Raw genomic sequence first — 27,813 nt, 5'->3', positions numbered from 1 at the left:
CTGGCGGGGCAAGGCTTCCTCAGGCGGGGCAGCCGCAGGCTCTTACCAGGCCAAGGACCGCCAGCAACGCAGCGTCCCCAGAGGCACCGAGGAGCCAGGGAGCCTGCATCTGACTGATGATGTTGGGCCGGGACAGCTTCCTCCTGGTCATGCCCGCCTCCCCTGCCCTCTCGTCACATGGGGGGGCCGGGGGCAGGGCCAAGGCCACGGCCATGGCCACAGGGTGAGCAGCGGGGGCAGGGAGCCCGAGCGCTCCCTCCAGGCGGTGCCAGAGGAAGGATCCCAAGCAGGCGCCAGGGCGGCGGAGACGGAGGTGTCCGGCTCGGGTCCCAGGTGAGCAGACCCCAGCCGGCAGCACCCAGGCAGCTTTCCTGGACGTCTGCCTGCCTGGGCCCGGATGCCCGCCGGGTGGTGGGTGCTCGTTCTCACGGCTCACATGCAGGCGCAGCCCCAGGCTGCCGGGGATGAGCGAGGGGCCACAAGGTGAACGTGTGCCCAGGCCAGTGCAGGACAGCGGGGCCATTCGGCCGCCCTAGAGGATGGGGGAGAGCTAGGGCCCGAGCGCCGTGGGTCTGAATGTCCCACCTCCACCACGTTCAATTGTGATGGGGTGACTCACAAGTCCACCTCGGCGTACTGTCAGGTTCATGTATCTGCTCCACAGTCGGCGCCTACTGAGTGCCATTGTCGTTATTTATAACGTTTGCCGGTCGGGGCATGCCCCGTGCAGGGCATCCTGGCCTGAGTCCAGGAGGACCCGGTGCTCCCAGCACCTTCTCCCACAATGAGCCGGTTGGCTGTGTGGCCGGAACCAACCAAACTGTTCTTGGCTGAGTCATCCCCCAGCTCCCCTGGACTGCCTTGTGCTGTGCTGCTCAGCAAGGGGGTGGTGGGGTGGGGGCAGTGCCCCAGCTGTACTGAGCTTACCTGGGATGTGGCCTGACCTTGAACACTGCTGCCAAGAATGATGGGTGAGGGGAAGGAAAGGACTAGGCTGGGTACTTGGAGAGCAGTTCTCCTGTCCCCTCTGCCCCTGAGATTGCTTCCCCTCTCCCCGAGGCTGGCAGGCAAGGCCCACCTTATCTGCCCTTCCACCCATGTTTCCCCCAAAGCAAACGCCCACGCCCTGGAACCTTGGCATCCTCACTGCAGGCTGAGGTCTGCAAAGGTCACTTCCCTAACCAGAGCCGTCCTGGTATAATCATGCCCCCTACCCAACACACACACACCCCTGATGTAGATGCGGGCCAGTGAGGGGAGAGACCTGCCCAGGGCACATGGCACAGCCAGGACAGAGGCTTAGCGCACTGGAGGGCCTCTTTGCTCTGTGATAGCAGAGCTGAGATTGGGTCCTACATCTGGCCAGGAGAAAGGTAGGGGCTGAGAAAGAAAGTAAGGGTGATCAGCACGTTCAAGGGGAAGAACTAACATTTTACTCACCCTCTTTCTCTTTCTCCGCCCCCCCCCCCCACACACAACACACATACATGAGGTCAGTCTCATCTATTCTATCCCTACAGCAATCTGCAGTAGTCACTGTATTTGGAGTCCCTCTCCCCACATTGGTCACAGTGCCCTGGCATGTATTCTAGCATCTGTCCCTTTCCTATACCAGCCCAGGTACCTTGTGAAAGCCAAGTCCACCCAGCTCCTGGGATGAGACCAGGTTGGTTTAGCCAATATGTACATCTCGTTCCCCAGCCACCAGGACTAATTCAAGGATGAATTTGATTGCCCAGTCAAGGCCATGAGGCAAGAGATGTTTGGGAAAGCAGGGAAGGGAAGCTTCCCAGCATTTCAAAGAGAGACACCAAAAGGTATGTTCTCTCTTCCTGTTAGACCTGAAGGAGAAAATATTAGCTCCTAAAGCTGGTATCCAGCGTTTTTAATAATTAGGAAACTTTGGTGTTTCCTAATTGGTGTGGATGAAACAGATACCCCAGGAAACAAACAGGGGAACTTGAGGGTGGGAGGGAACCAGACTTGGTTGACATTATCAAGCTGCTGGATCCAACCAGGCCTGAAGTCCATGTTATAAGGTCTTTCCCACTAAAGGAGCCAATAAATCTGCCCTTATATTTTAAGCCAATTTTAATTGTTGTTTTTGTTTCCAACAACTGCAAGTTTCTTACTTGATTATTTTCTTTTGACCAAAGATAATAATGGATACTCAGAAGGTATAAATATAAGGTTGCCAGATAAAATATGGGACACTCCATTAAATCTGAATTTCAGACCAACAATGAATACCTTTAATACTATGAAAGTAGATATTATGTCCCATGCAATTTTTGGAACCTACTTACACTAAAAATATAACTGGGCATTCTGTATTTTTATTTCCTAATTCTGGTAACCCTATTTCAGTAGCATGTCCAAATTCATACTACTAGAAAAAGAAAAAACCTGGACACAGACCCAGAGTTTTTAATTCTAAAGCCCCTGTTACACCGGGTCATGCAAAGGCCTTCTTCCTGTCACTCTTCATTCCCCTCCGTCACCCTCCCAGTCCTGTGTGCTAAGAGAACACAAAGTAATGTCACTCTGGGTCCCTGAGGGTCTCCGGGGTGGGTCCCAGCTCCAGAGTTCTCTGCTTGCCACTCTGCTCCTGTAGCTCCTTGGCTGGGCTCCACCCCAGCCTCGGGTTTGGGGCTTTGCTGCTCTCTTCAAGCCGTGTGGCTTCGTGGCTGCCAGCTGCTCCCGGTCCCTCCCCACAGGCACCACTTGGCAATTCCTCTGTACGGTCCCTATGCTCCCCTTAGAGAATGACAGCAGCTGGAACTATCCGCAGATGGCCACGACTGGAGCATGATGGCACTGTCCCGATGCAACCTACTGACAGTGCTATCTGGCAGCCCACAGCCCTGCCTCCACCTCCTGTGTCCGTGATGGCCCGACTCCCTGCTTTCCGGCATCCTGCGGGTGGAAGGGATCTGCCCGCAATGAATGCGGGCCACGCTTGTTTTATCTGCATGACAGGGACTGGTTCTGTGATCACAAACACGATACAAGCGCAACCCTGCAGAGGCAGGAGAGCAAAGGAGACAACAAGGGGATTAGGAAGAACATTCTGGTAGCTGTCCTTCTAGGGGTTGCTCCTCGCCCCTGTAAACTCCATATGTATTTCATTTTATTGTTTTATTTTTTTAAATTGACATCCAAATTAGTTGGCATATAGTGCAATAATGATTTCAGGAGTAGATTCCTTAGTGCCCCTGACCCATTTAACCCATCCCCCCTCCCACAACCCCTCCAGCAACCCTCATAAACATGGAGGATAAACTCCATATGTATTTAAATGGGATCACAACGCCCCTTGGAACTGCCTTTCCCTGAGATGGCCAAGACCACTGTGTCAGTGATGTCGATGGCTGCCTGAATGTCACTTGGCCGTTTTGTAATTGGGATTTTCTTCTCGATTTTCCACAAACGTAAACCGTGCAGTGATGCTGCTGAACAAAAACTGAACAAAAGCACAGAGCTGAGGATCTGCCACTGGGTGCTTTGGGGGTTTGTCTCTCCGACTGGGCACGAGGACCACGTCCTCAGTCTCCCCACGAGCAGGACTGTGGTGCGCACCAGAGGAGAGCCACACTGTGTACCTGCAGGTTGCTGTTTGTAGCATTTTCTAGGCTGCGTGAAAAAACACAGCTCCTTTTGAATCCAGGTCAGCTGATGGAAAAGATCGAGCAAAGCATCTGACGTGTGAAGGGCTTTGCTATTTTACTGCCATCATCTTGTTGATGCTCTGCTTGCCCTGAGGGGTAGTTGTCATTATTGTTCCCATTTTACAGACTTGAGGAACTAACACCCACAAGGTCCCGTGACTTGCCCAAGGCCATTCCAAGATCCCTGGGTACACTCCTATTTAAGGGACTAATTCCTCACGGCATGGGTTCTTGTTTGAAATCCAAGAAAACACCAGATAAAGGGCATTCTAAATATATTTCTTTTCTATAGATGCTGATCTCCTGTTACTGGAAAACAGGAATTAGCTTGTCTGCTTGAGGATGTGGTTGGTTCTTTATAAAAAGGATATACAAGAAATTTGCACATAGACTGCCAGCTTCATTATGCTGCCGACAGCTTCCAGCAAAAGAACATTTGCAGCCAGATATTTCGGTAAGAATTTTATTCTATTCTATGTGGAGTATGATTACCTTTGCTCTGGGCTTCATGTTTGAGAGATAGGGGTCACTTGAGGCTGAGAGATGGGGTCACTCGAGGAGCTGTCTTGGCCTCGTGGGCTGCAAGTATCTAGGAGCATCTGTGGTCGAGGGTTGGACACCGGCTGATGGCACAGCCCTCACCCCTGAACTTGGGAGCTGTTCTGTGTCTGCCTGAAACACAGAGCCTTCAACATGACCATGATTGTTGGAGGGATTTGACTCCAGTGACTCAAAGCTCTGTTGACATTCAGAATCTGTAAGGACCACGGTGCCCAAAGACGGAGGGGGCAAGAGGCAGGTCCTTCACAGGGAAAGCTGTGCATCCTGCTTGGAAGCCATCCAGCCAAGCAGTTAATTCAGAAACGATGAGATGGTTCAGTAGCCCCCATTAAAGTGGCAGGAGGTGACTTAGGCCAAGTGAAACAACCCTCGGCGGGGGGGGGCGGGGGGGGGGGGTCACATGCAGGTGCTGTGTGGGTGGTCGTGCAGATGCTTCTTGGGGGGGATCACGCGGGTGCTGGTTGGGTCGCTGTGCAATGGTGTTCCATGTTCCCTGGACCTGGACACCTTCATCAGATGGTGCTTGAAATCCCAGATACTAGAGGCAGAAATGCAGACAGTGGTCTTCAACCTTGCTGTACGTTAGACTCATGAAGGAGCTTTTAAAAATCCACAGGTATTTTTAAATACTCAGAGACTGGTCTGGAGTGGGTTCCAGACATCAGCGTATTTTTTAATTCCCAGATGAAACTCATAAGCAGCCAGGGCCAAGGAACCACTAGACCGAAGCTTGGGAGGCCTCAGACCGTACACAGCAGCCCTTGCTGGGGTCTGAGTGGATATTTGTAGGGATGAGGAGTCAAGCTCTGTGGTCACAAAGCCAGGTCGCCTGGATCTGACTCTGGGCTGGACGCGTGCTATGGGACACTTCTCATAATGTTTAACATCCTGCGTCTGTCTCCCTTTCTACAATAGGGGTGGGAAACAGCTGAAATTAGCCCTTCGTTCTGTTTGGTTCTAACGCATTAGGGGGCTGTAAAATCTCCAGGTATTTTCCTCTCAGCTGGGTTTATAGCATCATCTGATTAGAAAGGAAAAGTCACTTGCTTTTGTGGAAGGTTCTGGCCACCAGATTTTCACGGCATAGCAGATACGTACCCCCCAGCTTCAGAGTAGGGATGATAATTCTTTGGGGGGAAAAAATGAAATATGGCACGAGATACCTGAATTTAAAGAAGCTGATGGAACTAAATTTTTAATGGCAGTGAAATTCACACAACAAAATTAACCATTTTAAACCGAACAGTTAATTCAGTGGTGATTCACACATTCACAATGTTGTGCAGCTTTCACCTCTCTCCAGTTCCAAAGCATTTTCACCACCCAAAAAGAAAACCCCATACCAGCTAAGCAGAGGCTCCCCACCTCCCCCAGCCCTGGCAACCATTGATCTGCTCTCTATCTCTAGGACTTCCCAATTCTGGATATTTCATATAAATGCAATCATAGAACATGTGTCCTTTTGTGTCTAGAGTGATGTTTTTGAGATGGATCACATGGGAACACATATCAGTACTTCATTCCTTTAGACTTAATTTTAAAATCATTATGTGGCCACCAACAGCTCGGCAGCTTTGTAAAAAACGGGCCAGCCATGCTGTTCCATAGAAGGCTTCTGAAAAAAAAAAGAGGAAAGTTGGGCAGTACAGAGGAAGCAGTTTCTTCTCATCCTTGGTCTCTCTGGGTCCACCCTTCTGTCTCTCTCCCTTTCTGTTTCTCTTTCTGTCTCTCTCTGTCTCTCTGTCTCTCTCTCTGACTCTCCCCCTTCTCTCTCCTCTCTCTCTCACCATAGATTCTGGAGGAGCCCATTTGGGAGCAGGAGCTTGCTTTTAACTGAAATTAAATTGGGAGACTGGGGGGCAAATGGAAGATCCTTCGGGGTAAAGTTGTGCTGCTGTACATTTCTTCACTCTGCCCAGAGTTTTGTCAGGTCAAGGACCTGCCATATACCAGGAACCCAGAGGCCAGCCAGTACGTTGGTCTCCCACTTGGGGAGACCTGTCACCCAGCCATAAGTACCGCCCTCGGCTCCGCGACTTGTAAGTGTTTCCTGTGGCATGACCCTGCCCGTTCTCACCACCTGCAGCCTCTTTGCTCCCCAGCTTCCCACACTGCTGCCCACTGGTCTGCCCAGTTCTGTCCCACGGACTGCTGGATTCCCCCAGTTAGCTGACCCCCCTGGTTCCTCCCCATGGCAGGTCCAAATCACGGTGGGCAGAAAGATGATAACCTCTGCCCATGCTGAGCCAGAGAGTCCAGAAGGAAAGGGAAGGCTGCTCTGAGTCTGGTCATCCCTTCAGGATCCCAGCTCCTTGGCCCACAAGCTAACCTTCAGGACCAAGATCAGGGAGCAGCTTAGACTGGCCATCCTCCATCACAACCCTCTCCAGCGTCCTCCCAACTCGGGCTTTGCTCACTTGGTCTTTCTCTGAAACATCTCCTCTCCCCTCCCTGCTGTGGATGGTGGGGACGTGAGGAAACCACAAGAACCCAGATGGGGAGGCAAGAGTGTGCACTGGGAGAATAGAAGACTCAGAGAGACAGGAACTGAAATCATAGGGAGGGAAGCAGCGGAGGAGAGATAGGTTCATACTATGTCAGACTCTTTTTCATGGGCAAGAGGGAGCTATTGAAGGTTGTAAGCGTAGGACTCTTCAGATCAGAATTATAGGACACCTGAAATGTACAATATTATATGTCACTATACTTGCAATTTCAAAAACAAAGAAAAATAGATCAGATCTGTGGTTACTGGAGGTGGGGCCGGTGGGGGGAGGGTAATTGGGAGAAAGTGGTCAAAACGTACAAATTTCCAGTTATAAGATAAACGGGTAGTAAACAAGAGGGCTGGAATGTACAATGTGGTGACTGTAGTGATATATTTAGAAGTTAAGAGAGTAGAGCCTAAGAGTTATCACCATAAGGAATGATTTTCTCATTTTGTAGCTATATGAGATGGTGGGTGTTAACTAAATGGCAGTGATCATTTCACAATAGACGTAAATCAAACTGTTTTTTGTACACCTTAAACCCATACAGTGCTGGGTGCCAATTATATCCCAATAAAACAGGAGAAGAAGAATTATTTATAGGAAGACTGATGTGGCAGCAGGGTATGAAGTCAGCTGTCACCTAGATTCTTACAAAGACGTCCTTACTGGTCTTCCTGACCACGGAAGCCCATCCGTCTCTTCTTAAAATTTGTTTTTTAATGTTTATTTGTTTTTGATAGACAGAGAGAGACAGAGTTGAGCGGGGAAGGGGCGGAGAGAGAGGGAGACACAGAATCCGAAGCAGGCTCCAGGCTCTGAGGTGTCAGCACAGAGCCCGACGCGGGGTTGCGGGGGGGGGGGGGCTTAAACTTACAGACCGTGAGATCATGACCTGAGCCGAAGTTGGACGCTCAACCCACTGAGCCACCCAGGCGCCCCCATCCGTCTCTTCTTAATACTGCAGCTGGAATGGGGCTCTTAAAGCCTAAATCTGATGAGTGTCACTCTCTGAGCTCATCCCAGTGGATTCCCGTGTCAGCACTCCATCTGACTCACCATTACCCGTCACTTCATCTCCCATGTCCCCCACTTGCTAGGCACCAGCAATACTGGCTTCCTTGCTACTCCTCAGATGTGCCAGGTTTTTACATGTGCTCTGCCCTCTCTCTGAAGTCCCCCTCCCCCCAGACATCCACGTGACTCACACACTGACCTCCTTCAGACTTTGACCCAAATGCCATCTTCTTTCAAGGCTTCAACTGACCACCTGTCTGTGTCCCGATAGGATAGGATATTCAGTAACTGAGTCATGGGTCGCCTGACCATCACAGTGACTCAAAGATCCAGGCTGATGAGACAATGATCTCACGTGGTGCAGGTGGCCAGCCAGGGGGTAAAGGGAGCAACTGAGCTCTAGAAAAGTCTCAGGCCAGCAATAAAATCCTTGGTCTGGAAGTCCTGCATGCCACACTCATTGTCAACTCATTGTCCAACTACCCATAAAGAGTTCAGGAAACATAGTACTACGACGTACCTAGAAGGGTGAATGGGCAGTATTTGGCTAACGGCAGTAATGACCGCACTGTTTGCCACCCACCCCGACATTCCTCTCCTTCTTACCTGCATTATTTTTCTTCACATCATTTGTTACTGTCTCATATGTTTGTGCATTTAACAGCGTTATGGAGGGGTAGGTTGCATAGGATAAAATTCACCCATTCTAAGCATACAATTCAATGATTTTTAGTATATTTGTAGAGTTGTACAATCATCACCATGACCGAATTTTGGGACATCTCTATCACTCAAAGAAGTTCCCTTGGGCACATTTGCAAATAATCCTTACTCCTGCCCCAGCCCAAGGGAACCGTTGCTCTGCCTTTTGTCTTTATAAATTTGCCTTTTTGAGACACTTTATGGAAATGGAATTCTATATTATGTGGTCTTCTGCATGAGGATTCCTTCACTTAGCATAAGGTTTTTGAGGTTCATTCAGGTTCTTGTGTGTACCAGTGGTTTGTTCCTTCTTAGCTGAACGATACTCTGATTGTGTGGATGTACATTATTCGATTTATTGTTTGATGGCCTAGTGTAATGGCCTGTTCTGAAGAAAGTTCCATGTTGCTTGAAAATAATGTACATTCCGCACCCATTGTAAAGGGTGTCCTATACATGGCAATGAGGTCACATGGGTCGATCATGTCATTCCAGCCTTCAGTCTCATTGCTGATGTTGTGTCTAGTTGTTCTCTCAGTTATTGAGACTGGGATATGGAAATCTCCAGCTCTTGTTATTCAACTGTCTGCCATCAGTGTTTGCCTCATGTATTTTGAGGCTCTCTCAAGCGTGTATATATTTATAATTGTTACAGCTGCCTCGTGGCCTTGGTTGGGCAACCAGTCCATCCCTGCACCTGTCTCTCCTTGCTCTTCACCCCTCACACTCACTCACGGTCAGGAGGAAAGGCAGGTATGTTAGTTTGCTCTAGCTGCCATAACAAAGTACCACAGGCTGAGTGGCTTAAATGACAGAAACTTATTTTCTCATCATTATATACACTAGAAATCTAAGATCAAGGTGTTGGCGAGGTTAGTTCCTTCTGAGGCCTCTCTCCTTAGCTTGCAGATGTCTGTGTCCTAATTTCTTCTAACCAGTTATGTTGGATTAGAACCCAATCTAATGACTTCATTTCAACTTAAACCCCTCCTTAAAGACCCTATCTCCAAATACAGTCACATTCTGAAGTGCTAGGGGTTAGGAATTCAGTATATGAATTTGGGGTGGGGAGGGTGGATACAGTTTATCCCATAACATCAGGAAAGAGCCCTCTTGTTGTCCTGGGCTGCAAGCTGGCAACCCTGAGGCCCCTGTGCCCCAGGAACAAGGAGGCTGGAGAGAGAGGCTGGGCAAAACCCCTGGCGAACGTCTAGACAGAAGCTTTGCCAGACACGCTGCCCGCTGGGGAGCCAAGCGGAAGCCCACACTTACCCACCCCCAGCAGCAGAACCAAGTAGGGGCTGAGTCAGAGGCTTTCCTTAGGGAGCCATTTTCTTCAGATGATTTCTGTTTCTGCACATCTGGGAGAAGTGATCTGACCCCGAGAATGATTGCAAACTAGCAAACCGCAGAGAGGGCTCTTGGCCTTTCTGCACTCTGCAGCTCCTCCTCCCCTCCAGTCTCCTTTAATGCTGCCCAGCTTTGTGGAGGCAGAGCAACGCCCCCTGTTGGCCAGTTAAGGAAGCTGAGGCTCAGGAAGTTCCTTGACTTCCAAAGGCACACAGCCAGTGAATGGCAGAGGCTGGACTCAACCCAGACCTGAGCTGACCCGTCTCTAGTGTTCATTCATAGCTGCACCTCTACCTTTAGAGACATTGACCACACCCTTGGCCACAGCCATCAAATCCCCTGCCTGAATTTGGAATGTGCCCATCCAGCTCTCTGCACTGGGTTAGTGGTGCAAACTGGCTTCTCTCAACACGTTAGATGGCTGGCTGTACTGCTTGCCAGATAGACCCTAGAAGCAAGGATAGGAGAAAGCTGCATCCTGGTGACCCGGGAGGAAGGTGAAGATGAACATGGCTTTGACTTTCCCATGGCTTTGACTTTCAGAGAGCTGCCCTAAATGCCATCTCACAGTCAGGGCATCCTGAAACCAGCTTTGCCCAGTTCAGTTAACAAATGGTCTTTCCTCCTCTACCCAGATCTCTGCTCCCTCCTCCTTTTAGCCCATGTCATGATCCAGTTCTGGCTAACTTACCAGTACACAGGGAAAATCAACCCTCCCACCTTGCTGCTGACATCATTTTCTCAATTTGGAAAAGATAAGGCTAGTCCTTAGAGAAAGCCAAGCATGGATGCAGATCCTAGGTCCACCACTTACTCTGTGAGCTTATTCAGGTTATATGATCTCTTCATTTGGGTTCCTCACTATAAAAGGGAGATCATGGAAGGCCATATCACAGAACTGTGATCCTTTATAAGGATACTTTATAAGGATTACACACCTAATAAAATAAATAAATACTTAAATACATACATACATACATAACCGATTTCAAAGAAGGGCACATGGTAATTCCTGAAAGAATAAGAATTCCTGTCCAGACAAACCATGGGATTCTGTTGTTAATCTCTGGCTCTGAGCTGTTGCCTTTGGTAATTTTTTGAAAAGAAAGCAGAATGACCAGCTTGTGCCTGATGGAGACTCTGTGTAGGGGGACAAGGACCCCATACTTGGAGTCAGGCACCCCATTTTATTTCTCCAGCATTCAGGGAATGCAAATCCAATACCAGTCAACTGAGGATCCCAGAGAAAGTCAGACTGTCATAGAGATGAAAGCTCGCTGGGGCCATTAAAGGTGACAAGTCTGGGAAGTTCACTCACGGGATCTCTAATGAAGGGTTGGTAGTTCATTTGGCCACTCAGCACTCAATCATTGTGCCAGGCAGTGTTCTAGGCACTGGGGATACAGCTGGTAACAAAACCGATAAAAATGCCCACTTCCTGGAGCTCATTCATCACTTGTTATAATCTAATGGAGGGATCTAGAGGAAGCTGCTCTTCGAAGTCTTCCATGTGGACCAAGGGCCTCTGAGAGGTGAATCAGGATCTTCCAGAGACAGGAAGGTAGGAGGTACAGTAGGAGTTGTTTGAAAAAGAATAGTCATTCTGCAGCAGCTATGAAGTTTGACATGGGAAGAGCGTAGAAATTGTCACTCCCACCCATACAACAAGGAAGACTATAAATGAACTTATAATCAATGATTTTTCTTAGACCCATCAGAAAATTCAAGCCACAGGGCAAACCACCACCTCAAATCTAAAGACGTAGGCAATTCGTAAAATAACAGCCAAGATCAGTCTACCTGATGCAGAAGCCACTAGAATCATAATCTGGTATGAACACTTAAATGCTAAATTTGACTAACTTCTGGAGGCTGAGTGTGGATTCGCTTGAGAGTGAGAAACTCCTGGAAGCCCAGAATTAGCAGGGCGGGGGAGAGGAGAACACTTTCATGGGTTTTGCCTCCAGGAACTGCACCAGAGTCTCAAGATGAAGAATCAAGAAAAATTCCTGTATGTTTTGGACAGGGGAAAGGGAAAAGTAACCACTTGGCAATATGACCAGAATGTTACCCATAAGAAAGTCCTGCCCTCCAAGTAAAACATCTCACCAGAGCCACAGCGGCCTAGTGGAAGGACTCCAACTAGTCCTTCCAACTCCAACTTCCTCTAGAAGTTCGTTCGCCAACTCCAGCTTCCTCTAGACTTCCCTCTCACCGGGGGTGAGGGGAAGAGTGGCCTATTTAATAGTTCTGAGGGTCATAGCCCAGGGACTCAGGCCCACAAAAAGACTGATGATTAGACAAGATTATAAAATGCTTCTCCTCCTCACACCTTCCCAACACATCAGCAGGGCTCAAGTATAACCACGTGTCGCAACTGAAAGAGCTGTAAGACACAGGATCTATTTAGGAAGGAGTTCTTAGGGAAACCTAAAGACAGTAGAGAAGAAAAGAAAATAAGGAAGCTAGAAAAATGGAAGCCTCTGGCACCTAAAGATATGATAAACGTTAATCACAGCACAGTGCCCAGCCAAGTTAACATAAAACCTCAAGCTAAGATCTATTTACTTCAGTTTCTGTTGCTCAATACATTAGGTATGGCTTCCAACCAAAAATTACAAAGCATGCTAAAAAAGCAAGAAAAAAAAAAAAGACAACCTAAAGAGATAAACTAAGTATTAGACAGTTGCATATGTAAGGAGCTTGGAAGTCACCACTCTGTCCTAAGACCAGGTACCAGCTAAACATTGAAAAATCAGCAACTCTTCTAGGATCCATAAGAGAAGGGAGGACACAGGGCAAACCACTCCCTCCAAGATTGGGGACAGACAGGCAAGCACAGGGAGTCACCACTTACTACAGCAGGGATTCACATGTAATAGGAAGCCGCCCTGGGAACCAGGGCCAGCGAAGCAAAACCTGCAGTGTAACTGACGAATTGCTGGAGGTTCGGTGTGGATAACTGAGAGTTAAGAGCTCCAGGGGAAACCCAATCATTAGGAGAGTCCCACAGTATCTTGAGATTTACCACCAAGAGTTTGATCAGGTTCCCACAGTAAATGTCAGTGGGAGGAGAGGAAAAGGAACCATTTTTGAAATACACCAGAGTGCTCTGTTCTTTTTGTTTTTTTTAAAGTTTATTTGTTTATTTTGAGAGAGAACACAAGTGGGGGAGGAAACGAGAGAGAGGGAAAGAGAGAGAATCCCAAGCAGGCTCCGTGCCATCAGTGCAGGGTCCAATATGGGGCTCGAACTCACAAACTGTGAGATCATAACCTGCCCCGAAACCAAGAGTCAGACACTCAACCCACTGAGCCCACCCAGGTGCCCCAGGAGAGTGCTCTGTTCTTAACAAGGCCTGACCTCAGAAGAAACTAGTTAATCAGAGCCCAACCCGATGGGGTGTTATGAGAGCCTAACTGACCTAGAGAAAGTAAATACCCAGCCCCAGGCAGCTCTAGCCAAGTATCAGAATCAGACTCAGCCACGGCAGAGATTTTGGAATTGTCAGGAAGGGGATTTGGGGGCGCCTGGGTGACGCAGTTGCTAAGCGTCCGGCTTCAGCTCAGGTCACGATCTCACAGTTCGTGGGTTCGAGCCCTGCATCGGGCTCTGTGCTGACAGCTCAGCACCTGGAGCCTGCTTCAGATTCTGGGTCTCCCTCTTTCTCTCTGCCCCTCCCCCTCTCATGCTCTGTGTCTCTCTCTGTCTCTCTCAAAAATAAATAAACATTAAAAAATAAATAAATAAAAAGTAAGGCGGGGGTGTAAAATAACTCCAATGAGTATATTAAGGACTTTATGACTATACCATGAGTTATGTCCAGTGGCTCTGAGGTAGGGATCAGCATGGAGGAAGTTCACTGGACCAAGGCTGTGGGGAGTCAGCAAGCAGGACCGAGCTGAGGGGGAGGCTGGATTGTGACATAGGTACAACAGGCGTCAGTCAGCTGCCCACCCAGCTGAGGCTGGGGTGGACCTCAAGCTCTGTGCTCACTTGGGGCGAGAAGGCCAGGCCTTCATACCCACACTGAGCAGCCATCAGAGGCGGCTGCCCCCAGGAAGGGAGGTACCTTAGGTAGGCGGTGAGGAAATCTCCACCACAGGGAGAGGCTGAGGGCTGCCTATCAGTCCTCGGGGCGTCTGGGTTGCATAGCAGAACCCACTACAGGCCATCTCTAGATTCCCACTGGTATAAACTAGGCCGTGAATGCACTTTTCTCTACAAGGTGACGAATTTGAAGGATACACCCCTAGGGGCCGATGTGCTGGGTCAGGGCTGTGCGGTGTGCTCCTCCCTGAGTCTGGTCATTGGGCCACAGCTGCCTCTGGAGGGTAGCATTCCTCTCTCCACTCAGACTCCCCGGGGTTGATGGATGGCAATGCGAGCTCTGTCCCTCCCCTGCGAGACATATGATTGTTGTCCCCACCTCTTACCTGTACCAAAGAAAGTAACTCCAGGGGGCTGTATGGAGAATGAGGAGGGGTTTAAGCCCATTCTGTGATGAATTCCTGTTGGTTATGAATATGCTTTAACTGATATTACTGAGTCCGTGATTTGACGACTTCCGGAAGTCTTTATCCTTTCAGTTTGCTAACAGGGGTCACCACGAGGAATCAGAGGCCTTGAAAGCAGATTTCCGGGCCTACCTGTGGTTTGGGGACCCCAGGGGTGGAGGGTGGAGCCAACAGAATAAGCAGTCGGTTTCATCACACAGGTGCCATCTGGCAGACTCCTGTGCCTAGTCCTTGGCCCTAGAAAGGGACAGAGCCACCTGGTGTTAGATGCCTCAGCAGGCTGGGGTTGAGATAGCAGCTTAGCCCCCGCTCGCTGGTGGCCTTGAACACATATTTACCACCTCCGGGCCTTTTTTTCCTCCTAAAACAGGAATTAAAACATCTTTGGAGGGTAATATGTGTGAACCATAATATCAAGGCTTGGTGCATGGTACGTGCTCAGCAAACGGTAACTGGGGACGGCGTCGCCTTGCTGTCAGGGCTGGCTCTGAGACCGTATGAGTGCATGGCTGGGACACATATGCGTGCATGTATGAGTGCATTGAGGGCCATCCTGAACAGAGAGGTCAGGCCAGATTCACATGCCCACTCCAAGCAGGAGAAATGGGCCTGATGTCAGTCCCCGGCTGCCTCCTCTGGTCATTGCCCCTTTCTTTGAACCATAGAGTACTGTGTTCAAGCCTTTGCCTTGGGATTGATTCTCCAGGCAACACACAGTATAGGGCCAGGGCCCTGAGGCTAGACAGTACCTTTCTGCAAATGACAGACATGTCCTTCTCCCAGGTTGGGCCAGCCCCAGGCCCAGACCATAGAGCATGCCCTGAATGAAGCCTCCTGCACCTCTTCAGCCTTGTACACTGTCAGCAGGGCCCAAATGCCCAGCCCCGCCAGGGGGTTCTTACGCTGTATGTGCAGAATTACAGATTTGGGAATCTTGTAAGTCCCTTGGGATATTGGCAGAGATTGATATCCAAAATTGAAAATGTGGGGAGAGGAGAAAAATGCCATGGACACAGACCTGAGATGCTCCCCACTGCCCTGCCCTGGGATAGACCAGAGCCCCTGCCCTATGTCTGGTTCTTTGCCCTCTCCCAAACCTTGTCCTGGGCATAGGCCCAGGAGAGAATGTGACAGGCCCTGGCCTTGAGGGTTCACATCTAGAGGGAGGAAAACGGCCTTGGATATCTGTCTTACCCTCTCTGATTCTCTGACACCAACTGGGTATCAAAACAATTCAATTCAATTCAATTCAATTCAACTCAATTCAACTCAATTCTGACACTAGCTGTCCAGAATTAGCACAGATCCCGCAGGCTAAGGACTCAGTCCCACAAAACTGCCCCCACTTCAGACACTAGTAGCAAATGGCTTGTCCACGCACTTCTGTCCAGCTTGACTATGAATTCAGGGATTCACATAAGCCCCTTGTCAGTTTTGATGATTACTCAAATGGCTCAGAGAACTCACGAAAATGCTTGGCTTACTGTTACCGGTTTATTGTAAAAGGTACAATTGAGGGGCAGCCCAACGGGAAGAGATGCATAGCCAAGGTATGGGGTGAAGGTGGGGGACACCCGGAGCAACCATGTCCTCTCCGGGCATGCCACCATCCCAGCATCTCCAAGCCAGAAGCTCTGTGAACTTTGTCATTGGCAGGGTGTGTGTGGCAGATTTCATGGAGGTTTTATGACATAGACACGATTGACCAAATCATTGGCCACCGGTGACTGAGATCAACTTTGAACACTTCCCAGCAGCTACCATTTATTGAAAATGTACTCAATGTTGGGGCGCCTGGGTGGCTCAGTCGGTTAAGCGTCCAACTTCCACTCAGGTAGTGATCTCATGGTTCATGGGTTGGAGACTCAGGTCAGGGTCTGTGCTGATAGCTCAGAGACTGGAACCTGCTTCAGATTCTATGGCTCCCTCTCTCTCTGCCCCTCCCCTGCTCACTCTCTGTCTCTCCCTGTGTCTCAATAATAAATAAACATTTAAAAAAATTTTTTTAAAAACAGAAAATGTACTCAATGTTAAGCTTCATCTGTTTCTTCCCAAGTCTTCATAATAGCACTGAGGGCTGCTCATCCCAAGGAGGATCCCAAGGAGGATCCCAAGAAGGATCCATTCATCCCAAGGAGGATCTGAGAGGCTAAGACTTGGTGGGTGGGGGTAGGGATGTCAGGATTCAAACCCAGCCTGTTTCTCACCAACACCCTGTCAGGACTCCTGGGCTGGAATCAAGGCATAAGAAGTTCAGAACCAAGCAGACCTAGTTGGACAGTCTGTGTTAGAACTGGGTGCAATTTGGGGGCAGGAGGGGTTAGCTGTTGTGGTATAACAAACAATAAAACTCAGTAGCTTCGAAGAGTAAGCAATTATTCTTGCTGATGGGTCAAGCTCTCCTGGCCTTCACAGTCTTCTGTGCTCAGGGGCTGGGGAGTCCATGGTGGGGGTGCTGGTTAAGGATGGCCTCAGTCACTTTTGTGGTGGTTGCTGGCTATCCGCTAGGGAAAAATCTGGGGTGATGGAGCCACGTGTCTCTCACGGATACAGAGAGGGCTGAGGAATTTGGGAGATTTTTGCAATCAATCTATCACAGGAGGGACACGGCTGCTTCTAAGTATTGGATGCTCATTTTCCTGGGTCTCTCCTGAGGCTAGATTTCCTAGAGGTAAGCCAAGCATTTGGGGAAGCACTTTCTGTTTTAGGTGACATGCTGTGCACGTATAAATCCTCTCCTTTGTTAGGACCCTGGGTGGCTGAGTGCGGTTAGGTGTAGAGCAGAGACTACCTCCTGGGAGCCTTGAAGCTGGGGCACAACGAGAGCTTCTCTCCCTTGTCTGGCCTGAGCCAGAAGGAAGGCCCAGCAAAGCCTTCCTGGGCAAGTGTGCGTGCAGAGGGAGTCCCCTCCTTTGCAAGAAAAGGCAATGTGAGCACCATCTGGTCTAATTCCTGCTAAAATCAGCCATCTTTAAGCCGAAGGAAAGTTAGGAAAGCACTTCACAGTGGAAATGCCAAATAACAGCACCGGAAGGAATGGCCCTTAACTTGAGCATATTGCAAATAGCAAGTGCCTATTTCTGAAGCCATTTCATGCACTGCAACGTGCCCTGGTGGCAGTGTTGAGTTATGATTAGGATGTAAGTCCCAGAGACAGATGGACCTGGACTTCGATCTCAGCCCCACCCAGACTCCCTGCATGACCTCCGTTAGGCCACAGCCCAGCCCTCAGCTCCACCAAAGTTCACGCTGGCAGACCCTGCTCCACCGTGTGAGCTCATAAATGTGATTTGATCATAACATATTCATCCCTGCTGTGAAGGGGTGAGTCATGGAAAAGGGGCTCCTTCGCACGACTTCCTCTGTGTCGTCTAACTTCCCCACAGCCCTGTTGTCCCTGTTTTACATACGAGGGAACTGAGGCTCAGCGAACACAAGCCACTGATCCCAGTTCCCAGAGCTACCCATTGGCATGGCGATGAATTTGAACTCAGGTCTTCTGGACCTAAGTCTAAGTAATTTCCATGACCCCTAAGGCCTCCTTGGACTGACTCCTTCTAAAAGACCTCTGGTGACCAGATACCAGAAGAGCATGACAGTCACAAAACATCATGTGCTTTGTGTGGATATTTTTCCTACACTTCTCTCAATACAGTGGCTCAGGTGTGGTTACCTGAGAATCATCCTTATTTATTTTTTTAATTTTGTTGTTTATTTTTTAAAGTTTACATCGAAATTAGTTCGAATCAACCTTATTTACAGAGAAGCAACACTTTTTTTGCAAGTTTTTGATGTTTATTTATTTATTTTGAGAGAGAGAGAGGAAGCACAAGCAGGGGAAGGACAGAGAGAGAGGGAGAGAGAGAATCCCAGGCAGGCTCTGCACTGTCAGTGAACCCTGAGATCATGACCTGAGCTGAAATCAAGAGTCAGACACTTAACCAACTGAGCCACCAGGCGCCCCGGGAAGCAACATTGTTATGAGGAGCCAGGCCTCCCATTAGGGTTAGAATGCGGTAGAATCCTTTCACCCTGACCAAACTGCTCAACGTGCTTCTCTTTTGGCGACATGAGAACTTAATCTTTCTAGGAGTTGGCTCAAAATGGCTACCTTTCTGTTGACCCAACATGTTCTCTCAGATCTGAAAGATGCCATCGAAGTTATCTAGTCCAATCCCTGCGTTTTCCACAAGAGAAAGGTTATCTGTAGAGGGAAAAGACCTCAACTGCATGGGACTCAGAACATTGGGTTAGGGCCTCAAGTTCAGAGACCAGGTACCTAACATCAAAATTTTCCTGGGTTGTCCAAAGAGATGTGCATAAATGCTCTTATTCAATCCTCTCGACAGTCCTGGCTGGTATTCATGTCCCCATTTTGAAGAAGAGGAAACAAAGGCATGGAGAGATTAACTCATCTGTCCAGGGCCACTCCCCTCACCAGTGGCCAACCTGGCACCGGAAGGCAAGTGTGACTGCAGAGGCTGATTCAAGAAGAACAACTAGAAATACACATGCCTACCCCAAATTAGGGAAATTCATTTCACACCGAGAATACACTCCAACCACTAGTCATTTCAGGAAGTGGTATTTTGTGATTGACTTGACTTCTTCTTAAGAAATGTGAGAGCAACCCAGGTTCCTTTTTTCGGGATGTGCCTTCCAAAACATTCTTGCTGTGGCAGTTTCTGTGTTAACCCAGGCTCCCCCTCCCCCTGGAGACTGGACCGGGGCTCCTCTGAACCAGGAACTTGGTGATGAGACCAGATTCCTTTAGCAGCAGGGCCACTCTTTTGCTCCAAAGAGATCTCAAGTGATAGAGGTGTCCCCTGACCCAGACAACAAGGGGCCTGGTGGGCTGTCTGTTGTTCAGTCCACTTTAATGTGTTTGGGGCAAAAGTGATACACCCCTCTCTCCACAACCAATCCCAACCTTCAACCAAGGTTCCGTTGCAGATTTGCCCTAGATGGCTCAATTGTTCATTCGATAAATAGTTATTAAGGTCTCTGGAGACACAAAGCTAGACAAGGGATGATGTGGTTTCTGGAAGAACCCAGAAGGAAAGTTAAGACATGCTCACAGAGCTAAACCAAAACTGCTACCATGCTGCCTTCCCTCACATTGCTACACAGAGGCAGATGCCAGGCTGTTCTGGCCAGAGCTCTGGGTGACCAGTTGGGGGAGATGGAGAGCAGCAAACACTCGTAAGACCCCTTGGTCCATGGCCCAGATGGTCCATGGCAGGCCGTTTGAAGGCAGGAGGGGAAGGCAGAGCTCATAGTAGGAGGACCAGGCAGAACCAGGAAGTCCCCAGAGGTGTCCAGGCTAGGTCCGCAGGCCTGTGATCCCTGATGGGGCCCACAGGAGCACATTTTGCAAGTAACTACCTCAGGACCGGAGGCTTTTGCTCTTAGAAAGGCGGCTGATATGTTATCGAGCAGAGTCAGTATATTCTGAGAGTAAACATTGTGCATGAGGAAGGGGCAGAGAGATGTGCCACACATTGGTGGTGACGAGCCTACCCCCAAGTCAGCACAGATCTCCACGTTGGGCAGCAACGGATGGTGGCAGAGGAGTGGGGCTCCTGGACAGCAGGGCTCGAGTGTTTTCCGGGGCAGTCACAACATGTGGCTTCATGACGGAGAGCACACATGTGTGTGAGGGGGAACCTGTGGGCGTGCGCCAGTCTGCACATACACATGCACACGTGGGCAGGAAGTGTGAGACTGTGTCTGAACCTGAGCGTGATCGTGTGCTTGGGACAGAATGTGTGTGTGTGAGTGTGGGTGTGAGGCGTGTACGTAAGAGTGTGAGTGTGTACCATGAGTGTGCATGCATGTATACGAGTTTATCATGTGTTTGCACGTGCATGTATGCGAGTATAACATGCGCACACATGAGCGTAGGCATGTGTGCAAGTGTGTGTGTGTGTGTAAGTATATGCATGTGTGTGCATGTGAGCGTTTGTGCGTGTGAGCAGGTATGAGGACTGGCAGTTTCATATGTCTGCCTCCCCTCTCACTAGATTATAGGATCCTAAAAGCTGTAGCCCTGCTTCTCCAGTTACCTGTGTAGTAACTGGCATACAGGAGGCCACACACCCACATTTTGTGGGGGGTCAAATATGTACCGAGCATATGCTACCTGCTTTCAATCCTGATCTCATTTAATTTCCACCGCCACCCTGGGAGGTGGCAGTTGCTGCCCCCATTTCGCAGCCGAGGTGACTGAGGTACCGAGAGATGAAATGGCTTATTCAGTCCACTCAGCCAGAGCGTGGTGGGGCCAGATTTTGATCCCAAAGCCCAGGCTTTGTCTGTTCTACCACATCACCTCCCATCACCCAGCAAACAGAAACCAAGAAAGAAAAAAAACTGATCGGGTGATAGAAGCTCATCGGAACACTGGGTCCGCAGAGGGTGGATGGGGGCCATGAGCCCTCGGCACTGGTATTCGGTGTGTGCCGAGCTGTAGCGGTTGCACGCTGTTCGCCACGGGCATGGCGAGTGTACCCGCCATCTCACTTCCTCTGAAATCACCTCCCCCCTCCTCTCCCTGTTGTATTTACATCAAGAGACTGCCTGCTGAGTAACACAGAGCTGTAAACAGAGAAGCCACATTTGGAAAAGCTTGAAATTCTTGACCAAAACACAAGACTCACAGAGAGGTCAAAGTAAACGACAAGCTAGCGAGCAAACTCTTTTAATGGTCAGTGCAAGAAAGTGTTACCTGCATCGGTAAGAACGTAAACTTCATTACAGCTATTCCTGAGGTTATGTAATATTGCAGGAATATCCGTTACCTCCCGGTATGAGGATACAGCTCTCTGAGCCAAAATGTTGGGAAAGAATGAGCCAGGAGTGCTTCTTCACAGAGTTTATTGGGTTGTCAGTGCACAGCTGGTTCTTGCGCATCATGACACAGAGTCGGATGCTTATACACACTCTGGTAATGTGTCCTTATATAGCGTTTGGCAGTTTGCAAAGAGCTCCCACATACGCAGCCTTCCTACCTTAGTATTGCCCGTTTGCAACGGTAGAAAAGAAATTAACATCTCCATTTGATGGAAGAAGGAACAGGTACAGAAAAGGTAAGGGACTCGCTCAGAGTAATTCAGATCAAGGCTGGTGGAGCCAGGAGTCAGACTCAGTTCTCTTGCTCTTCATCCTCTTGACTTCCCGCTGTGAGGGCTGTTTTCACCTGGCCACAGCAATCGTTGCCATTTCACTTCATTTGTGGAGCCTTAAACGTCTCTTGCCTAGATCATTCCAATCCTCCTGCTCAATTCTTAGCCTCCAGTACTCGCAAGAGAGCCACCATGCACCGGCTGGGAGCCATGCTGTGGGATGAGCTGGCCTCTCGGGTGGGAAGATGGATGAACCCAGAAGCTGTGGTAGAGACAAGGAGTGTTGCTTCCCCCACAGAGGTAGGGGACAAAGTGGTTAGGGTACAAAGTAGGGAGTCCCCCCTCTACCCATCAACAAAGACATTTAGGACTAACTTTAACGTTGAAGTCAACATCCATGACGAGGCATCTCCCTGTGCTATGACCAAAATAACCACTGTGCTGGGGCTTGATGCCCAGGTTACATGTTTGGGCTATTCTGGGTGCCTTGCAATTCCATATAAATTTTAGAATCAGCTTGTCAAGGGGCACCTGGGTGGCGCAGTCGGTTAAGCGTCCGACTTCAACCAGGTCACGATCTCGTGGTCCGTGAGTTCGAGCCCCACGTCAGGCTCTGGGCTGATGGCTCGGAGCCTGGAGCCTGTTTCCAATTCTGTGTCTCCCTCTCTCTCTGCCCCTCCCCCGTTCATGCTCTGTCTCTCTCTGTCCCAAAAATAAATAAAAAACGTTGAAAAAAAAATTAAAAAAAAAAAAAAAGAATCAGCTTGTCAATCTCTACAAAAGAGTCATCTGGGATTGTGTCAAATCTGTAGACCATTTTGGGGAGTATTGCCATCTTAATGTTAAATCTTACAACTAGTGAACATGTGATATTTTTCCATTTATTTAGATCTTTTCAGCTAAATTCTTCTCAATGGTGTTTTCTAGTTTTCCGACAATAAGTGTTGCACTTGTCATACTGGATTTATCCCTGTATATTTTGTTCTATTTGATGCTGTTGTGAATGGAATCATTTTCTTTTATGAGTTCATTTTCAGATTGTTCATAGCGAGTGTGTAAAAATACAATTAATTTTTGTATGTTGACCCTGTTACCCTTCAATCTTGCCGATCTCATTTATTAATTCTAATAGTTTTTTAGTAAATTCCGTAAAATTTTCTGTGTGCACGATCATGTCATCTGTGAACAGAGAGAGTTTCACTTCTTCTTTCCTAATCTGGATGCTTTTCTTTCTTTTTCTTCCCTAACTGCCTTGACTAGAATCTCCAGCACACTGTGGACTAGAAGCAGTGAGAGCAGATATCCTTTTAAATCTATTGAGACTTGTTATGTGGTCTAGCATTTGGTCTGTCCTGGAATGTGTTCCATGTGCACTTGAGAAGAATGTGTATTCTGCTGTTCTTGGGCAAAGTATTCTACAAACGTCTGTTAGGTCTAGGTGGTTTGCAGTGTTGTTCAAGTCCTCAGTCCTGTGTTCCTCATTGCTGTTCTATCCATGACTGTAAGTGGGATATTAAAGTTTGCAACTACTGTTTTTGCACTGTTTCTCTCATGAGTTTATTTTTGCTTCCTGAACTTTGGTGTTCTATTGTTAGGTGAATATATGTTTACAATTGTTACATCTTCTTGATTTATTGGCTCTTTTATTAATATATATTGGCCTTCTTTCTCCCTTGTCATAATTTTTGTCTTAAAGTATATTATGTCTGAATTTAGTACTCCACTCCAGCTCTCCTTTGGTTACTGTTTGTGCAGGATATCTTCTTCAGTCCTTTTCCTTTAAACCTATATGTGTCTTTGAATTTAAAGGACAACAGCCCCTCCTTACCTGTGGTTTCAGTTTCCCCAGGGTCAGTTACCTGCGGTCAACCGTGGTCTGGAAGATGATCTTCCTTCTGATATATCATTAGAAGGACAATAGTCGCCAAACCTTATGTCACATTGCCTATGTCATTCACCTCATTCCATCTCGTTACAAAGGTATTTTATCATCTCACATCATCACGAGAAGAAAGGTAAATACAGTCTAACAGGATATTTTGAGAGAGAGAGAAACCACCTTCATATAACTTTCATTATAGTATATTGTTATAATTGTTTTATTTGATTATTAGTTGTTGTTACTCTCTTATTGTGCCTACTTTATCATAGGTATGTATGTATAGGAGAAAACATAGTACATATAGGGTTTGGTACTATGTGGTTACAGGCATCCACTGGGGGTCTTGGAGCATATCCCCCACGGATAAAGAGGGCTACTATAAGTCTCTTTAGACAGCATATGGTTGATGTCTTTTTAATCCATCCTTTCACTTCAGACTTTTAATTGGAGAGCTTAACCCATTTATATTTAATGTTGTCACTGATAAAGAAGGATTCACTTTTGCTACTTTGCTACTTTTTTCTGTGTCACATATTTTCTTTGTGCCTCAAATCTTTAATTACTGACTTCTTATGTGTTAAATAGATATTTTCTGACATACTCTTTTAATTCCCTTGTTGTTTCTCTTACTATGTATTTTTGGGTATTTTATTAGAGGCTGCATTGGGGATTACATCTTAATTTATGACAATCTGGTTTGATTTAATACCAACTTAATATCAACAGTATACAAAAACTTTTCTTAGATATCTCTATTCCCACACATGTACTTATGTGAGTGTTACACCTTCATACACTGTGTGCTTTATACACTGGGTGCTCATCAACATGAATTTATCATTATTGTTTTATGCAGTTATCTTTTAAATCAGATAAGAAAAAAAGAGAAATTACAAAGAAAAATACATCAGTCCTATCTTAAATATTTACCTATATATTTTACTGGTGTTCTTTACTTCTTGACGTGGATTTGAGTTACTGTCTAGTGTCCTTTTGCTTCAGCCTGAAGGAATCCCCACAACGTTTCTTGTAGGGCAGGTCTGCTAACAGTTAGCTGTCTCAATTTTGTTTATTTGGGAATGTGTTCATCACTTCTTCATTTTGGAAGAATAATTTCATCAGATATTGAACTCTTGGTTGACAGAGGTTTTTTTTTTTGTTTGTTTTTTGTTTTTTGGGTTTTTTTTTTTGTTTTTTTTTGTTTTTCCCAGCACTGCAGTTAAATATATCACCCACTTCAGGTTGAAGTAAGGTAGTGTGTGTGTACCAGATACTCAACAAAGGGTACACCCAGACAGGAGTTGGATTTTGAAACAGATAAGGATGAAAAAAGTCTAGAAAGAAGTATGTCTTGGAATGGGGAGACCCCATCCAGCTGTGCCTTCTGGGTGAGCTGAGATTACTGTCAGTCATAACCCACAAGAGCCTCACCCAGGACACATGACGACAGGCTGCAGAAGACTGCAGCCATGGTTTGGAAGGACAGTCTGTGGTTTCCAGGCTGAGACATGAGATGATTAGCGTGGTGGCATAATTGGGGAAATAAGGAAGGAAATACCGTCTGTGAGAGAACGGATACGGAGGAGATGCACCATCTGTGCTGAGTCAGGAAGATTAGGAAGTGAGAGAGGAGAGGAAGGTGAAACATGGGCTGAGAGGCATGACATGGGCATCAGCTAGAATTCTGTGAGCTGCAGGTCACTGAAAGGCAACCGAAACCAGCTAAAGCCAGAAGAGGGAATTTATCAGAAGTATATTGGAGATTTATTTACAAAATCTTTTGGGAGCTGGAGAACTAGGTTCGCAAAATGGACAAGAAAGATTCGGTGGCTCCAAAGGGCCTAAAAGTAAGAAGCACGAGGATTATCTTCTTGCGGGACAGTGTAGGCAAGACACCCCTGCAGGATATCTCCTCCATACTGGAAGGCACCATTGTCGCAGCAGGACATTGTCACTGCCGCTAGGACTGGGAAGTCCATTCTAACCATCTCTCAGACTTTTTTGTGATACTCAAGATTAGATCAAAAACCAGGCAGGGGCATCTAATGGGCTGGGCCTAGGTCACCTGGCCACATCTGACTGCCTGCAGGGACACAGCAGATCTGTTCCTTACAGCTTTCAAAGAGGGAGATGGCGGGAGAGTCCCCCATGATAGGAAGGGGCTAGATGTTTTGCAGCCTCAAAACAAGTTCCATTCCATCATTACAAATGAGGGGAAGAAAAGGTATAATTTTGAGAGCAGGGGAGTCTTGGGTAATTTTGTCAACTTGGAGAAAAGAGCCAGTGAGGGAAAGAGGGATTAAAGATGCAAAAGGAAGGCAAATGTCTAGAAGAGTAGATGGAGGTTCTGTGCCACGGGAAGGGGTTGGGTTGCCCAGAGGAGAGGAGCGGGGGGCAGGGATTGTTGTGCAGGGGAGAGCCCTGACCTTGGGGAGAGGTGTGAGTTGAGAGAGAAGGCATCTGGGAAATTTCCATTCTTTCCATCTGTCCCAAGGCCTGACTTTCCACAACAAGCAGGTGTTTTCACAAGGGAGAAGACTTGTTTTCCAATAATGTGAAACTGACCAAAGTGGTGAGTCACCATTTTCTAAAATCTGACTCTTTGGAGAGGGGAAAGCACTTCACACCTGCTTCCTTGAGGGACCCAAGTGAGGACAGTTTTTGCCATTTGGGCTTGGGCAGGCTGATGCTTGGGTAGGCAGTTGTCCTGCCACTGGGTGCCCGCCCCCCCCCCCCCCCACTGCTTCAGGGGAAGGGTGTGACAGCTCTTTGGAACGTCAGTATACCATATTTCCAGGACTCAGAATACCATATTTCCAGGACTCAGAATACCATATTTCCAGGACTATTGAGGTCACAATTCTTTTTTCTTCTCAGCCTCTGCCACAAGCAAGAGCTCAGCACAGGATACTGCCTGGCCCAAGGTATCAGACCTGTGGGATGGGGTCCTTCTTGCCCTGCCTGTAGTGCCCTGGAGGGAAACCACATACTCAGAGCAAAACTATCCCATTGTTAGTTCCACATACTCTCTAACAGAAGCTTCCCCTTCTAAGATACCCGCAATGAGACTTAGCAGCTCAATAAAATCTCTGTCTGAAAGCTTCCCAATTAAATGGGGAGCCCAGAAGACAGTTGGCCAAGTAAAGATTCTTAAGTGAGTACTATTTGTCTGAACCCAACATTTACAGGGGCTTAAAAATGAGGCCTTTGTGTTCCATAGAAACCCCATGTGGTAGACATAGTTTAGCTGCTCAGAGCCCCTTCAAGAAAGGACTCACTGCCCAGGATCAGGGCTGCAGGGAGTGGGATCAGCTGACAGCCACTAGCTCTTAGCTCTTTTAGGGTCAGCCTCAGCTTTCAAGCCAACTTCATGCTGTTCTTGGGTGGCCCCCAGCCAATGACTATGCAAGGCAGCGGTGGCCTTCTCTTCTCGAGAAGGTCCTCAGCCAATGACCTTGGAAAGTGGCAGTACACAGCCCTGACCACCTCCACCCAAAGCCAGACCCTTCTGTTGGGCCTTCTACTTTGGAGCTCCCCAGAGTGCTGGCAGAGACACTGACGTGGTACTCTGACACTCCCTTCCCACCCCACTCCTGAACACGTGTTAATTCCCAATAAAACTCTCATCTCAGCACCTGCCCTAGAGCTGGTATCCCACTCACTCATCCATCCCATACAGCAGCACCCCCCCCCCCCCCACCCCTGGACATTAGCTGTTACAAAGTTGAAGACAATGTGGGACAAGTGCTACAATGGAGGTTGGAACAGAAGGCTGTGATGTCTGAACCTGCTCGGTACCCTAGGCCCCCTCTGCCCCGACCCCAGGGCTACAAGACTCCAGACACCGTGTCCCAGGCTGCAAGTCACAACTGAGGGGCTTTCCAAGCCAAGCCTCCATGTTCTGGTCTCAACCCTCTTACTCTGGCCTGATGTGCCTGGGTGGTTTTACAATGCCCAGTCCTGGATTCTGCATCTTTGTCCTGATTCTCTGGCCAGGATCCTTGGGCACCAAAGACCCAGAAAAGTAGGAATCCAGGGCTCTAGACCCATTCTGGGGGCCTGGGCTGTAGTGTGTGGCCAAAACTGAAATTAAAAGCCAAGCTAAACATCTGAAGGAGGCATTGGGCCAAGGACAGAGACAGACATTGGGCCTAAGGCAACAGGACTGAGGCCAGGGACAGTGCGCCACGCAAGACGCCCTGCTCTCTGGGACAGTGAGTCTTGCAACACCCAAGTGCCCACAGGCTAACCAAGGATACGTTCAGAGTACCAGCAAGGCAAGGCCACCAAAGTGGCAGAAAAGTTCACCTTTGATGAATCCCACACGATCATGCAATTAAAAAATCTAGAAAGAATACTTTAAATTCAGCATACTGTTAAGTTTTGTTTATAGTTTATATTTAAATTATGGGTTATAATATTTAAATTATGGGTTAATTTTTAAATTATGGGTTGATCCTGGGTAATAATTATGGGTAATTTAAATTTTATATATTTAAATTA

At 48.0% G+C, this 27,813-nt stretch overlaps 1 protein-coding gene across 6 annotated transcripts in view; it reads left to right on the top strand.

The window, feature by feature from the left end:
- Positions 1-221: 221 nt before the first annotated feature.
- The window catches only part of ARHGAP22 (Rho GTPase activating protein 22), a 175,594-nt gene continuing 148,002 nt past the window's right edge, over positions 222-27,813 (top strand). For 5 of the 6 annotated variants that reach the window (XM_058696969.1, XM_058696968.1, XM_058696965.1 and 2 more), the window contains exons 1-2: positions 222-333; positions 3,961-4,122. In XM_058696969.1, the coding sequence (XP_058552952.1) occupies positions 4,074-4,122 (49 nt within the window). In that variant the 5' untranslated portion in view covers positions 222-333; positions 3,961-4,073. Of the gene's footprint in view, positions 334-3,306; positions 4,123-27,813 lie in introns of those variants that run through there. The other variant, XM_058696966.1, reaches the window with a different exon arrangement.

The sequence above is a fragment of the Neofelis nebulosa genome, chromosome 13, assembly GCF_028018385.1.
Source record: "Neofelis nebulosa isolate mNeoNeb1 chromosome 13, mNeoNeb1.pri, whole genome shotgun sequence".
Lineage (NCBI taxonomy): Eukaryota > Metazoa > Chordata > Mammalia > Carnivora > Felidae > Neofelis > Neofelis nebulosa.
The sequence above is the reverse complement of the archived record's forward strand: the minus strand, read 5'-3'. Positions and strand labels throughout refer to the sequence as shown.